At 31.6% G+C, this 15,300-nt stretch overlaps 2 protein-coding genes across 3 annotated transcripts; one reads left to right on the top strand and one right to left on the bottom strand.

Moving 5' to 3' along the window:
• Positions 1-869: 869 nt before the first annotated feature.
• LOC133691913 (uncharacterized) lies at positions 870-2,715 on the top strand. Its single transcript, XM_062112537.1, has 3 exons — positions 870-1,222; positions 1,490-1,554; positions 1,718-2,715. The coding sequence occupies exons 1-3, from the start codon at positions 1,064-1,066 to the stop codon at positions 2,409-2,411; spliced, it is 918 nt and encodes a 305-aa protein (XP_061968521.1). The 5' UTR covers positions 870-1,063; the 3' UTR covers positions 2,412-2,715.
• An 8,950-nt stretch (positions 2,716-11,665) lies between these two features.
• On the bottom strand, positions 11,666-15,207 carry LOC133691902 (calmodulin-binding receptor-like cytoplasmic kinase 2). Of its 2 annotated transcripts, none has more exons than XM_062112522.1 (6): positions 14,443-15,207; positions 13,589-13,863; positions 13,338-13,506; positions 13,110-13,199; positions 12,684-12,985; positions 11,666-12,375 (listed from the first exon to the last, which is right to left on the bottom strand). In XM_062112522.1, exons 1-6 carry the CDS (start codon positions 14,690-14,692, stop codon positions 12,106-12,108), a joined length of 1,356 nt encoding a protein of 451 aa, XP_061968506.1. In that variant the 5' UTR covers positions 14,693-15,207; the 3' UTR covers positions 11,666-12,105. The 2 variants fall into 2 exon arrangements, with proteins under 2 accessions (XP_061968506.1, XP_061968507.1); XM_062112523.1 differs by having other exon boundaries at positions 13,589-13,830; positions 14,443-15,204.
• Positions 15,208-15,300: the final 93 nt, after the last annotated feature.

The following is a 15,300-nucleotide window of genomic DNA, read 5'->3' as shown; positions in this document are numbered from 1 at the left end:
TTTTATTTATTAAAATCTATTTTTAATATAATACATCAAAATAATCTAAAATCATAAAAAAAACTATTTAAAACAAGCTAGCTACCGCACCTTGATCCTATTCAAATCCCGAGTGATAACCACGTGAGCACGCTCCATGCCATTCTATGAAATCATCCGATGAGAAAGGTCATTATATAAATGAGAGTGACAAGGTTGATAATATTACCCTCTGTGTCACTGCAATTCTCTAAACTTATAGTAGCAATATCGAGTCATTATTAATTAGATTTATCTATTATCATATATATATATATGTATATGTATATTACAAGTACGAGTACAAGATTAGTAATAATCAAAATGAAGATATTAATTAGTTGATGGAAGACGAAAGATTACGCTGTACAATCATGTGTTGGTGATAATTTATATCAGAGATATGGTGCTAGCTAATTAAATTACGATATATTTGCATGCAAGATTCTTAGATGACCGGAGTATGATCTCCATTTTGACAAGGTACCATGTTGACTTTTCCTTTTCCAACTTATGTCGTTAAAAGAAAGAAATCTCAAGGTAGGAGCAAGGCAGATACACCTTGGCAAGGACTTACAACCTCATCAGATAAAGTGACCGCCTATAAATCATTTTTCTTTATAGGCTTTGGACATGTATCATGACGTGTAATAGCGGCAGGCTTCTCTCCCTTTTTCTGAAACTGCACTGTAAATAATATATATATATATATATATATATATATATATATATATATATATATATATATATATATATAAATAAAAACCCAGCCCAAGGACAAAAATGTCCAGATAAAAAATACAAATAAAAATCGAAACATATGAAGGGCCAAGAAAGCAACAGAAAGTTAATAAGAAACCCTCATTATCGAGTTCTGTGAGATCTGCAGCGAGCAAAAACAATAGCGAAGACAGCCCCCTCTCCTTCTTCCCCTTCCTCTCCCCACTGAAACAAAAAACCTGCTCTCCGTTGGATCTAATATATAGACACAACAAGTTGTCCTGGTAACCATATATATAAACCCAGAATTACTATTTCTTCAAATATGAGGATTCGAAAGAACGCAAAGCTATCGTCTCTCGTGTTCTCGCACGGTTCAGGAGCTCAGCCACTACAGACGCATGTTTGCCAGCTTAACCAGTCACCATGGGATGTGATTTCTTTCTCTCAAGAAACTTATTACCCGTCTTCTTCACTCAGCCAGGTAAGCTTTCATTATGGAATGTCTCTCTTCATTTCTTTCATTTTTCTTCTTGTTTTGACAGATCTATCTAAACCCTTTCTCTATTTATCCTCTCTTTACCTGCATTTCTTCTTCTTCTTCTTCTTCTTAGGGTTTTTCTGACATCAAACATTAGGGTTGCCTTAAAACCCTAAATTTTCTTGGTCTTGTCGTGTGTTCTTCCCCTAATAGCCGATTAGGTTAATGGGTCTTTCTCATTTCTTTCTCTGTGGCTCTTCTCTCTATCAGTTCGAAGGAGAAGATAGCCTTAATGGAAATGGTAGCTTAGGCGATTCTATCGGTGCTGTTGAGAGGTAATTTAATCGTTAATGCCAATTTTGATATATCGTATTGTTTAGCATTAGGGTTTTTGGAATAGCTCGATATTTTGGAAGCAATTGTTGAGACTTTTTTTATGGAATGGTGAGCTTGTGTTTGCGGCTGTTGAATATTGTTGGATTATATAATTACGCGCAGCGTGGCGTCGATGATGATGGAAGATTCGGAACAGAAGGGAATGATTAAAATGAAGGTCGATAATATGGTTATTATTGACGATAATCATGACAATGAAGGTAACAGGAGATCAGAGATGCTTGACGATTACGAAGGAATGAAAATAGATAGCGAATTCGAGCTAAAGAAATGCAACAAGACTGATGGCAAAGGTTGGCATTGCAAGAATGAGACTAGAAATGGGCTCACCATGTGCGACCATCATCATCATTTGACATCTCTCAAATCATCATCATGTAACAACGGCAACATTAATGGCAGTGCCATTGCTACAAAAAAACCTGATAAGGGTACTTGTATTACCGGGGCACGCCGTGGTCGGGCAAAGTCAGCTAAAAAAGGGTCATCATCCAACTCAAATCCGTATGAATTTTATTACTATTCTGGGTTTGGGCCGTTGTGGGGCAAGAGAAGAGGAGATAGAGATGCAGTCAACAAGAATGAGGACAAAGATGTTGACAACGGTACCATTATTGATTCCATGACTCAAAATACGACACCGTTTTCAAGTTCTTCGCCAATTGAAAATAATCGGCAGTTTGATCATGTCGAGGAGGAGGAGGAGGACGACGACGACGACGAAGAGGAGGAGGATAGCGGCAAGAAACGGATGCGGAAACCCGTGAAAGCGCGGTCCCTGAAGTCTTTTATGTGAAGAGTTTGGAGGAGAGGCAGGAGAAGAGAAGATGCTGTGGCTGCTGCTGGTGTTCCAATTTATTTTTTGAAATTATCGGGGGTTATCTATTTATTTAGTTTAGGGTTAGGGGAGTTTTTGGTGATAATCTTGTTGCACGTGTTGTTGTGTTTTGCTATGTGTGAAATTAATGTTTTCTCTGTAACATGACAGTAGGGAGGGCTGTAGGGTGTGTGAGTAGCTGACTTTAATATTAGAGATTGTGCAGGTCACTTGATTGAAAGGGTAGTAATGTAATTTCAAGCTCTCGTTTTATCTTTTTCAACAGCTGTGGAGTGGAGTGCACAGATCTTTTTAGATCCGGAGCATCTTCTGATCGAATAGATTAAGGAATTAAATTAAATGGACTTCATATTTTGTAATTTTCCCATGCATGTTAACAATCTTCAGTCCCCGATTAATCATTCATTTCAATTTCATTTTTTTAGCATGTAAACATTTCTATTTTTATAAACAATTGAATTCTCACCATAAATAATAATAATAATAATAATAAAGTTGACATTACTTTGCGACTTGAAAACCCTAATTTAGGTGGTTAAGTTACTTCCATGATATTTTTTATTAAAAAAAAACAAGAAATCATTTTTTTTTTTTGTAATTATGTCTCGATCGAATCTTAAAGGTTTAGTTTTGTGGCTCTCTCCATCTCACGTTTTTAAAAAACAAATCCTTAACTCTAGGATATGCATCAATCAAGGAAACTTTTGAGAATTATTATTATTATTATTATTCATTGCTTATTTCTTTTGAGGTCACTTCATTGATTAAGAAAATATCAAATATGAGATTAAATTTTAGATGTGAATTAACCTATTTAACAATGCAACAGATTCTTCTCGCCCCATAAAAAAAAAAAAAACCCTAATTCAGGGACAAAACTAGAAATTCAGGAAGTGCCAATTGGATAACACATGATTTTTAGGTGCGAAACATGTATAATGCTTTTTTAATGATATAATTAAAAAAAAATAAAAATATAGAACTGAAACGTAATTTGTTTTCCAAATCTGGGTTCCATGGCCCCTCGTCTTCAATGCAGTTCTTCTGCCCCTAACCTCGTTTTTACTCAGCTTGACAATGAATGTGGCGCAATGGGTTCTCCTTGCCATTCAACCCGGTAAATGTGTCATCGGGAAAGCGGTGCATTATATTTTTGTACAAAAAAAAATTATCTAATCATAAGAAAATATTAAAGGATAAGCTAAAATTTTTTTAAAAAAATATTAATCGAGTTAGCATGTCAAATTCATGATCCAATCGTGAAACTAGAATAACCACGCAAAACAAATTGAATAAAACAATGAAAGTAAACCCCTAAGCAAACTAAATGATGAAAAATAAAACTGAAAAAAACTAATTTTAAAAAAAAACATTGAAAAAAATGAGTTAGTTTAAGTTCACTCGACTCAAGATATGAGATCGGGATAATTCCATAAAAAAAATAAAGTTCAAAACCCAATAATCTAATGTCGAATGATGAAATTAAAAAATAAAACAAATAATAATTAAAACAATGAAGACCAAATATGGTATAAGAACTAAATGAAAAAAATAATAATGAGGGATTAATTTAAAAAATAAAATAAATCAAGAAAATGATAAAAACAAAAAAAAAATAACGATCAAAATAATGAGTATCAAATTGGATACAAAAATTAAATGAAATAAAATATTGAAATGTGAAATTGAAAAAAATCAATTTAAAAGAATTTTAAAAAAACAAATAAAAATTAAAAGAATAAAAATTAAAATTAATATAAATACAAATTGACAAGATATATTTAATTTTTGGAGAGGCTGCCATGAAATCTAAGGCAAGAAGAGAAAAAAGAGGGAGAGAAAAAAAGTCAATTGAAGTCTAATCACCGCTTCATCGTGAACACACACTTGATTGTTGTAAAGAGAATGACATGACACTTCTACTGTTGTTATGAAAAAGAGTGTTTAACTGATAAAAGATATTAAAGGCACAGCTGAATATCTATTTGTTGGTGCATGTGTAGCATCACCAAACACTTTTATTTTTTTTAATTATATTTATATTTTGTTAAAAGATTGAATTGCCACTTATTCAAACCAATTATAATTAAAAAAAAAACCATAATAAAAATACAAAAACACCCTGGATGGAGTTTTAATTTTTTAGCTTTTAAAGGAAAAATAATTATTTCATTGTACAATCAAATCGTTAAAAGACCAAAAAGCTCTTGGACAATAGTTTTAATTTTTCTATTCTTAAATATATTTAAATTATTTCACTGTATATTTAAAATATTAAAGAATTGATTTGTTCTCGATGAATATGAGAACGACAAATAGATTATATGAAAAAAACTATAACTAGTAAAATGATTTTGTTTAGAAAAAAAAATTATTTTACTGTGTTGCAATCAATAATAAACTATGTTTTGATTTATGATAAAAGACGTATCTCTTTTAGCTTTTGTTTGAATAATATTAGTGATTTCTACGAGAATGTCATTGTAGTATTGGTGATGTTGTTTGATTGGATTAATTGCATAGTAAATTGCCAAAAAACTTTATTTTTTGTAATTTCTATTGTATTTCAGACCTAAAATTTCTTTCCTAATGGTTACTTATAATTTCATTAATTGATTAAAAAAACCTAACGAGGTCAAGTAGTGTAATAATTTCCCAGAAAGCTATTATTCATCAATTTGAAAGAAAGAAAAAAGATTTGGAATCAATCCTAAAATGAAATGATGGAAATGGTATGTGTAGCCAAGTAGAAGAAACTGAGTTCACACACCACCGACTGCCTGGGATGATAAAGGGATTTATGGGAATTTTTTTGAAAACTAGCAGTGTTGTGAAATTTTTGAGAGATTGACATACGTTATAAAAATATTTAGAAAGTAGTATACTATGTTTTTAAATATTATTTATGTATATAATTATTATTTTTAATAGCAGTTGTTTAGTCATATTTTAAAATGTATGTCTTCCAAAAAATAAAGGAATAATAAAAGAAAAAGAAAGAAGGAGTTATCGTGGACACACTAGAGCTCCGTTTCATACACACATGGTATCGTTAAAAAGATTTTGACGAGATGATTCTAACTACACCTTAGCAGACCACCAAATACGGTCGTAATTAATTCCAAATAAAATCCCTAACCAAACAAGGTGGTCTTTCAAGGTATGATTAGAATCGTTCATTCAATATCTTTTTAATGATACTAAATTTGTAAAAAATAAAGTCTTTATGTGTCTCAAATTTTGAGTTGACCTTTGTACATGTTAATTAATTTGAATAAGATATGAATTTTAAAAAAATTATTATTTCCAATAGCAATTGTGTTTAAACTATGTTATTTTAATAATATTTTTTTAACTTGTATCATTTTTTCAAAAATTTTTTTAAATTGTGTTAAGGATGTTTAACAGTACAGCTAGAAAATTATTTGTCTAAAATTAGAAAATTTATTTTTTACTTAAAATTTATTTTTTACTTAAAATTTATTTTTTTAATTTTTTTTAATTTTTTTAATATTAAAAATAAATTTTTAAAAAATATAAAATATTATTTTAATATATTTTTAAATAAAAATATTTTAAAACATAAAAAATATAACTTTTAAAATACACAATTAAGATACGGTAAATAACTCGATTTATGGACCCAACTTTTGTTAATCACTGAATTTCATTAAAGGGGACAAGTCACCAAACGGGACGTCCACTTTTTTCTTTAAAATTTACGGATAAAATCCCTTTCTTGTAAAAGTGGTTAGGAATATAGTTGTAGTTATTTTTTAAAATATTTTTTATTTAAAAAATATATTAATAATATTTTTTTATTTTTAAAAATTATTTTTGAGTTTAATAAACTAAAATAATTTAAAAATATTAAAAATATATTATTTTAAAATAAAAAATTAAATTTTTTTTAAAAGTACTTTAAAAAAGCACTCCCAAACGCTTAATTAATGGGCCAAAGTTGAAAAGCCGAGCACGCTCCTCATGCGCGTGAAGGAGCATAAATGGATGGCTCATGTCATCAAAAGGCTGCAATCAGATGGCTCATCTTTATTTCACAGTAGATTAATTGACAGTTAAATAAATGTAACAGCATTTAATCATCTGAAAATCTTTCTGAAAAGGTTTTTTAAAAAAAAAGAAGGAAGAAGAAAAATCCCACGTTTAAATCAGGGTTGCAATAGGGCTCCGATTGGGAAACTGGGAGCTCTTGGTTTCTGGATAATAATAGCAAGGAGCTGTTATAGTAGATGTTTTAAATATAAATTTAAATTATGCTTTGAAAGTTGTTTCAGTTGCTATTATTTTTTATTTTATTTTTCCATTCAATGTTAATAGATATTATCATAGACTAAGTTTTTCTCTAAACAATTTTAAAATCGTTCCTTTTTTATTTATTGAAACTACCTTGCAAATTTCAAATACAACTCTAAATTATTGTGATAGTCTCAATTTTATACTTAAACTACTATTTTTATGAATTTTTTAATTATAATATTTTGATTTTTCAATAAAGAATTATGTTAGAATCATTTAATAGAAAACGCTAAATTTTTTATAAACTGTATAATACACCTTGAATGAAAATATGGATGATTAGTCAAGAAGGTTCTTAATTAAGAATTTTTTGAAAGTCAAAGGGTTTGTTTTGCATAAAATGTTTTATAGAAAAATATTTTCTAGATTTTTTTATATTTATTTATGAAAAATATTTTTCTATGTTTGTTTATTGTACAATATCTTACAGGAAATAGTCATTGAAAAATATTCTTACAATCAATCTTCAAATTTAGTTTATTTATTGAAAAATATTTTTAGCTTATAAAGTCTCCTAAAATATTTTACAAATATTAATCTATTTATAATATTTTATTAACTCAGCAAGTCGAGCTTGAAACCTTATGGTCTGACTCTTTATTTAGCCAAGTTTGAAATCAAATTGCATGAGAGTTGTCTTGATATGATAAAATCAACTTGGCTAGTTCAAATACATTCCAGGAGACCGGTAAAAAAAATCCCGTAAAATATTTTATAAATAGTAATCTACTTATAATATCATCCAATTATTTTAACTTCCATATCTTTCACCATCATCTACACGATCACCTCATCACCATCTAACCACTACCATGACCACCATCTCACCACCATCTTCTCTTTTATCATTGCCATTAAAAAATATTTTACATGTAAAATTTTAGATAAAACTTTTTGCAAGTCAAACATTAAAAATATTTTTTAATTGTAAAATATTTTACCCAAAACAAACTGATTTTAAAAATAAAATTGAATATAAATTCTTTTTTAGTGATAGAGTTAAGACTATCTATATACTTGAATAGTATTTTTAAAATTTTTTTAAAAAAACCCCAACTCGAACGATTAATATGAACAAACAGGTGTTCATCACAAAACAGGATCAAAAAATTTCAAATGTGCTCTGAAAAAAGTTAACACAGGGTAGAAAGGATCATCCTAAAAGATTTCACCAGCGATGCTTGGCGTCTACTAACTAATTGGTAAGATCCCAGAGAGAGCACATAGAGATGAGTTTAAATTGATAAGCAGCAGCATTGAATTGAATATGCTAACTTCGAAGAGACGATGGAAACTTGCCATGATAAAGAGGAATCATATTAAAATGGGAGTATGTTTCAGTTTCAATTTGCTGAAAATTATAGTTTATATATAAATTAACTACTTTATATTAATTAGAGCCATTAGAACTTATACATATTATATTCTTTTCTTTACGAAAGAAAGCAACTATTTTTATAAGTTGAGGTATGAATAATACCTAAAACTATGTAGGTGCTTGTCAAATGATATATATACTGAACTGACCCGCATGAAAAATTTATACGGAGAGATCACCTGTATATATGCAAAAACTCACGTGATAGTTATGTAAGTGATCCTTAGACTTAAGATCACTAAATTATCTTATAGAGAGAATGCTATATATGTTTTGATCTTGCTACGTGTTGTTCTAATCAAGGGTAATGAACAAGCATATATTATGTATAACATGAACTATATGAAGGTATTTGAGTAATCAAAAAAGGATTCACCATTCTAGACAAATTAAGGAAAATATTTCATTTGTTATCAAATAATATTTATTGTAAATCCTTGTGTAAGGTGGAATGAGATTTGAAAGAGTTTCAGATCTTATTTAAAAAATCAATGACTATGGTGTTGAAAAAAACATTACTTGACAGAGTAGACACATTTCATGCTATAATGTCTAAATCAAAACATTATTGATGAAGAGATAATAATTACACTGAAAAACTAGTTACTACAAAGTTAAGTCAAACCACTTATGACTTTTCTAATATTTAGAGAATCATGACAAGTTGCTAGACATTGTACTTGATCTTCACAACTTATTAGGATTGTGATAATCATATAAGAATCATTAGTTATAAACTAAAATGAGATGATTAATCAATTGTAACTTGATTGTAAATAAGTTTTAGATATTTAAGACTAGAATGCAATTTGTATAAGGAATTACAATTCTAGATCTAGAAAAATCAAGTAGGGACTTGATTGAATAAATTTATAAAATTATCCTAAAATAATGTATATGATATTATTTAGAGAACAAATTGATATTTTATTATTTATAGAGTTTTCAGGTTTCTCTATAAATATAATGACATGCCTCTTATTTTTTGTATAATATAACATTACATAGAAAACTTGAAAAAAACAAAAGAAAAGAGTCAGAATTCAAAGGCATAACAATCTCTCTCTTCTAAAAAGATTTAGGAGATTTCTCACAAGTAGTTTGTGTAAATTACTGTTAGAGATCAGACTCTTGGATGACTTGTGGTTTGTGACAACCTAACCTTAAAGCATTTATTCAAAGAAAAAAATAACATATGATTTTCATGTAATCTTCATATAAATCCTAACCAATTCTAGATCTATCTAATGATATTCTTGGGATTCCAGATAAAATTAAAATTTATCATTTTCTCTGCGTTTATATATTTTGAAAAACACAACAAGCTTAGCATGTAACGTATGAGACTTGTTAAAAAACGTGTTTAGGGATGTTTTCCAACTTTCAATTCCCTGCAACAAAAAACCAACCCAACATATATATCAAAATTTAGAAACACAATTCACAATTCACAACTCATCTTCCCAACACAATTAATAACTCAACACACCACAATTCATCAAATTTAATAATTCATAATTCTTAAAACATTAAAGCCTACATTCTAACTACATCTAAAAATCACTCAAGCTAGTGAACGGGCCTGGAGCGCTCATGGGTGGGCCTGCACCACATCAACTTGTTCATCTTGAGGACGGGCATGTAGTGCCCGTGTAAGGGTTGGCATAAAAATCATTCCATTTCATGGATAACATAATTTATCAGTAAAACTCTAACGATAACATATGTGTGGTGAAAACCTAAATTCATCAATTACTAGTTGATACACTTCATAGCTAATTATCATATTTTATATCTAATTCGGTAAAATTCTTGAATTAACCTAAAAAACCCTAACTCTCACCCTAATTTACAATCAACAACAACTTAAAACCATTAATTTTCTTCAAAAATAATAAAATTAACAACTCAAATCAATATATTTTATGGCTAATTAACGTAATTCATAAAACAAACATATCTGAGGCTTGTCGGGGTAGAGAGAAAGAGGGGGTGGTCTTGCAGTGGGGAGAGAAGGGTAAGCTTATGTTCAAAAGTAGACATTATAAATAGTGAAAATCAAACCACTCCAGATGCAAACTATGGGTTAACACGACATGATTCATTTTTAAGAGTTGAACCATAGTTAGAGGGAGAAGAGATTTTGGCAGAATTTAGCTCTCTATTCCTAGAAGAAAATAAGTTATCTCCAGTACATATAAGAAAATATAGTTGTCCATACCAAACAAGACTTCTTTGATTGCATCTACCAGATTATTACGGCAAAACATGAAGTTAAATTGAATTAAAAATACTAAAGGAGAAATTATTGTTCCTCTAGATACAAATTACTATTTATTGGATACAAAATCATCATTGGACAAAAAAAACCTTTGAACTAGGCATGGGATGCAAAATGGTTTTTTTTACCAAGATATAATTGTTTTTTACAAATTATATGGGGTTATATTGGTAATTTTATTTTTTTATAGTAAAATTACTCATATAACCCTAAAATAAAATAATCTAATGCTTATTACTCTAGGATTTTTTTGCATTTTTAATTTTTTTTATAATAATGTAATTATTTGATGCTCTTAAAGACAAAACCAACAAAACTCTCATCCAAGGGTTATTTTTGTTATTTTACAATGTTTTAATTGTAAATTCCAAGGGTACTCAAGAGCGTTGTTGTAAATTACATTTATTAAATATAATTAAAAAAATCTTGTTGGCGAGTGCATGGCACATGCCGGCATGTGGATGACCCCTGCATCGTTCAAGCAGTGCGTGTGGAGCTATCCGGCCACTAAACACTATCTTTTGAAAAAATATGTTTGAAAGGTCTCTCCATCCTTATTGTTTTATCAGCCTTTTATATATTTTAGATAGACTCATATTAGTTCTTTTTTTGTTTTTTTTATATTGTTATTTTTATTATTATTTAAATTATTAATTGGTTCGATGACTTGGATCTCGGATCTCGGATGTTTTTTCTTAACATTTTTTTATGTAAAAAAAGAATAATGGACACAAATCTACTGTGTCCTATAGCAACAAGAGCCACGAGCTGCTTCTCTGCTCATTATTGTTCCCCCTTTTTTCTGCAGTATTTTTTTTTTCTTTTGACTTTCTGTAAATGTGTATGTACAGCCAAAGGTAGGATAAACAGGTTAGTGGATTGAGGAAAGATATAAATGTAGTTGAAAAGATTTAGGGGGAGGAGAGCCAGCGTTGAGATTGAATTTCTTGGGTATCCAGTCATTTAGGATTATTTTGGTTATTTGATATATACATATTATTAATAAGATTTAACTTATTTATCATAGAAATACATATGTGAATGGATTCATTCCCTCTTTACTACTTGCAAATCAGATCTTGAGTTGTAGCTGGCCGCAGAAATGTTTGAATCTATTAACAAACTGGAAAATTAGTGCCAGCTGCTTTTGGCAATCTGAATAAACGACGCGGGAAACAGATTGGACCAGGCATCCAGTTTCCAAGTTAGACGCAGTTTGCATGCAAATGGAGATCATGAGTGAAATGCTTGTGTAATTCTTCAGAAAGTGGTGATAAATATTGCGAACCTATCAATATACAATATTCGCAAAGTTTTACCCAAAAAAAAAAACAAAACCATTCGAACATGGCTCTCCCAGAATGATAGTTCAAGATCGCCAGAAATATTTTTAAGATTTTTAAATATGCAGCAAAAATGCAGACCCCAACCTACGGCTTTTTAATAATGTCGCAAGTAGTGTTCCTCCTATGATCTTGCAAGCACTGAATCTTATTAAGCAATATTGCGTCATCTTGGCAATGCTCTATGGAAAACTATTAATCCTTTCTGACCACCCTGCGCTGTTACTCTCATATCACTTGTTCGTCTTGAAAAGCAACTGCTTCGGCTTGCTTCTCTTTACATTACCATTTCTGGTGTGGGGTTGATTTCCACAATACTAGGCAGCTATTTGTTTATTCTTCTGTTATAACTGAAAAACTCCCCTGTGATTTTGAAGAAATAAGATAACAAAAATCTGAGGTTGATTGTTCCTTGTAATCCTTACGAATGCTCCAAAGAACCTCTGCGCATTTCCTCATGCTCGGCCTGCTCTGTCTGCCAGGAGCCAAACATTGCAATGCTAGTTCCAGAATCTTTTCTAGGGCCAAGTTATTTGCAGCAGTTCGCTCTAGCTTCGGGTCCAAGATCACAATGGCATTACCTTCTGCAAACTTCTTTATTGCCTGCATGTAAACCAACTGAAATCAGAACAGAGAGAAACCTTCCTTTGCTATTACTCCAGTAAATGTGATCGCTTTGATCTCTTGGACAAAAGTATTAATTGCTTCGACATATTGGTAGACAAGTTCCAATAATATTGAGATTAGATGGAAGCTCTGGGATTGCTTTATTGGTTCGGTGGAGGACTTCCATCAGATATTGCAAGCGTTGGATAACTATAGAGCTGTGGTTTTATAGCAGTTACAGAACATTATTAATAATTTAGCAATACTTGTATTGAGTGGAGAAACAGAGGGAAAGAGGATTGTACCCATTTTGCAGTTAATCGTTCCTTTATTTCCCTTTTCGGTTCAATAGGACGCCTACCTGTCATTAGTTCAACCAGCAACACACCAAATGAATAAACATCGCTCTTCTCAGTTAATTGATACGTCCTCATGTATTCTGGGTCCAAGTATCCAGCAGTTCCTTTAACTTGGGTAGACACATGGGTGGCACCTGAATCGCTGTCAGCTGCCAGTCTAGCAAAACCAAAATCAGCTACCTTGGCTCGAAAGTTTTCTGTGAGGAGAATGTTGGAGGACTTTATGTCCCTGTGAATAATTGGGTGATCTACATGGAAAGCAACAATGATCCAATAAGATATCTCTGACAACGTTGCTGCAAGTGGCAGAGAAATAGCAGAAGCTCCAACTTTGAAACAAGTAAAATTAGGTTGGCTGCCATTAAAGAAAACCTGTGTACATGTGAAGGTAGGTGACTGCATGAGCCACATCAATTGCAATATCTACGCGCCGAGCAAGGTCAATAACATTTCCATGCATACCTGCATCAATGCCATTCTTGAATCAACAAAATTTCCCACATTTGCAAACATATATACATCTCCATCCGCCACATCCAACACAGTATGTATATATATATATATATATATATATATATATATAGGTTGCTAAGAACTCACAATCCAAGTGTTCTCTGAGAGTTCCATTGGGAACATACTCCATAAGAACAATTCTTTCATTTTCATGTTCCAAATATCCATAGAACTTTACTAGATGTAAATGTTCCACCTGTGCCAGTGTTCGAATCTCACTTTGAAATTCTTCACCTAAATGCTTGTCATTTACACTCTGCAGGCACAGATAACCAAGCAATCTGTGAAACCCCAGAACACTCAGCGAAAAAGAAAAACAAATTGCAACTTTCACCAACCTTCTTGGCACGTTTGATGGCAACAGCGGTTCCATCTTGGAGTCTCCCCTTGTAAACAGTCCCAAAATCACCTTGTCCAATCTTGAATGTGGGGGAGAAGTTCCTTGTGGCTGTATATATTTCCTCCATGGTAAAATTTACACTCCCAGGTTCTCTCTCACGGACTGAATTGAACGGACTGCTATAAATGCCTCGATTTGAACCTTGCCTTCTTTCACTGCTCCCAGAAGTATTGGATACAACTGGCAGGAACAAATATGAGCGGTTCATTAACACTATAAATTCATTTCGTATGGAAAGGCAAAAAAGAAAACCTCATCAAATACTGCAAGTATGCGTCAATGTCCTGAAACTAAGCATTTTGTTATATTTTCTTTAGTAAAAAAACTTAAAAATCAGATATGCAAGTCTCCCTTCTTTTTTTTGTTAGATTAATGACACAGTTTTCAACTGGGCCAATAACCTGAACCCTAGTTTCTGGTGCTTTGGAATAATACCAAATCTGCTTATGTATTTTGTTTTTACCATAGCAATAAATTGACGTTTTAATCAAACTTTAGTGTGTATAAACAAGCAAAACACACACAAGCATCTGATCACTTGCTCCCAACAGAATATTTAAGTTGTGATTTGTTTGCAAAGATAATATTTTAAAATAATAATAATAATAATATCAATTTCTATATTATTATCACACTTTACAGTCCACAAAATTCAAAAATAAAAAATCCCCAAAAGACATTTATATATATCTTATGAATCAAGAACTACAACTCTCAAGTTTCCAACCTTTTCTCTTAGCAAAAACTCACTACAAGACAGTAATAAGGTAAAGAAAAAGGCAAGAAATTTACCAGAGGGAGCTTTTAACTCTTCAGAGGAACCAAAGGCCTTTGAATCGTTCGGCTCAGGCTCGGGGGGCATTAAACAAGCACCAAACACTCCGGCCACCGATTTCGCTACCGCAAACAATGGGTCCCGCTTCTTCACGGCGGAGCTGCCTGGGCAGGAGGAGGATGTAGGGGAGTAAGGAATATGGTCCGGCGTAGACCGTACGCCAGAGGCTGGGGTCCGGCGAACGTAGGGAGAACATGGGCTTTTCATTGTTTAGACTTTAGAGAGCAAGAGCGCGGTGGAAATGGCCGTTAGTAGTTGTGTTAGTCAAAAAAAAAAGGAGGGAAGACTTCGGTTTTTGAAAGGTAGGTGTGGCTACGTGAGCCGTTGAGGTTATGAATGGCAATAGCACCAGTTACGTTTAAGATTAGTAGCAGTGATTATGTATTAAGGCCAGCAAGCTACCTCTTTTTTTCTCTCATGGAAACCCTCTTTTTTTATACATATACGTTATTCGAAGACTCGGCAATTCAGAAAATAACTTGGTAAGGAAAGAAGCAGAGAGGGCAGGAATAATCAGCGTGGAAAGATTCAACTCGGCTTGAGAAATTGCCAATTTCACGCAATGATATTCCACCAAAAGAAAAAAAAGCATGGTGTTTGTCTATTGACGTTATCAACGCTCCAAAAAACAGAAAAAGATGTCAAATCAACTGGAAGTACTGTGGGAAATTTTGTCTGCTTGAACCACAAAAAACCCAGAAGGCAAATGTTGTTATCGAATTGCTTGGTATTGGTGTTTAGAGTTGAAATGTGTGGTTGGGTGGGAGCTGTTATGGATTTTTTTTTTAATAAAAAATATATTTTTTTATTTTTTA

This window comes from Populus nigra, chromosome 4 (assembly GCF_951802175.1).
Source record: "Populus nigra chromosome 4, ddPopNigr1.1, whole genome shotgun sequence".
In the NCBI taxonomy this organism is placed as follows: Eukaryota; Viridiplantae; Streptophyta; class Magnoliopsida; order Malpighiales; family Salicaceae; genus Populus; species Populus nigra.
This window is presented reverse-complemented; position numbering and strand designations above follow the sequence as displayed.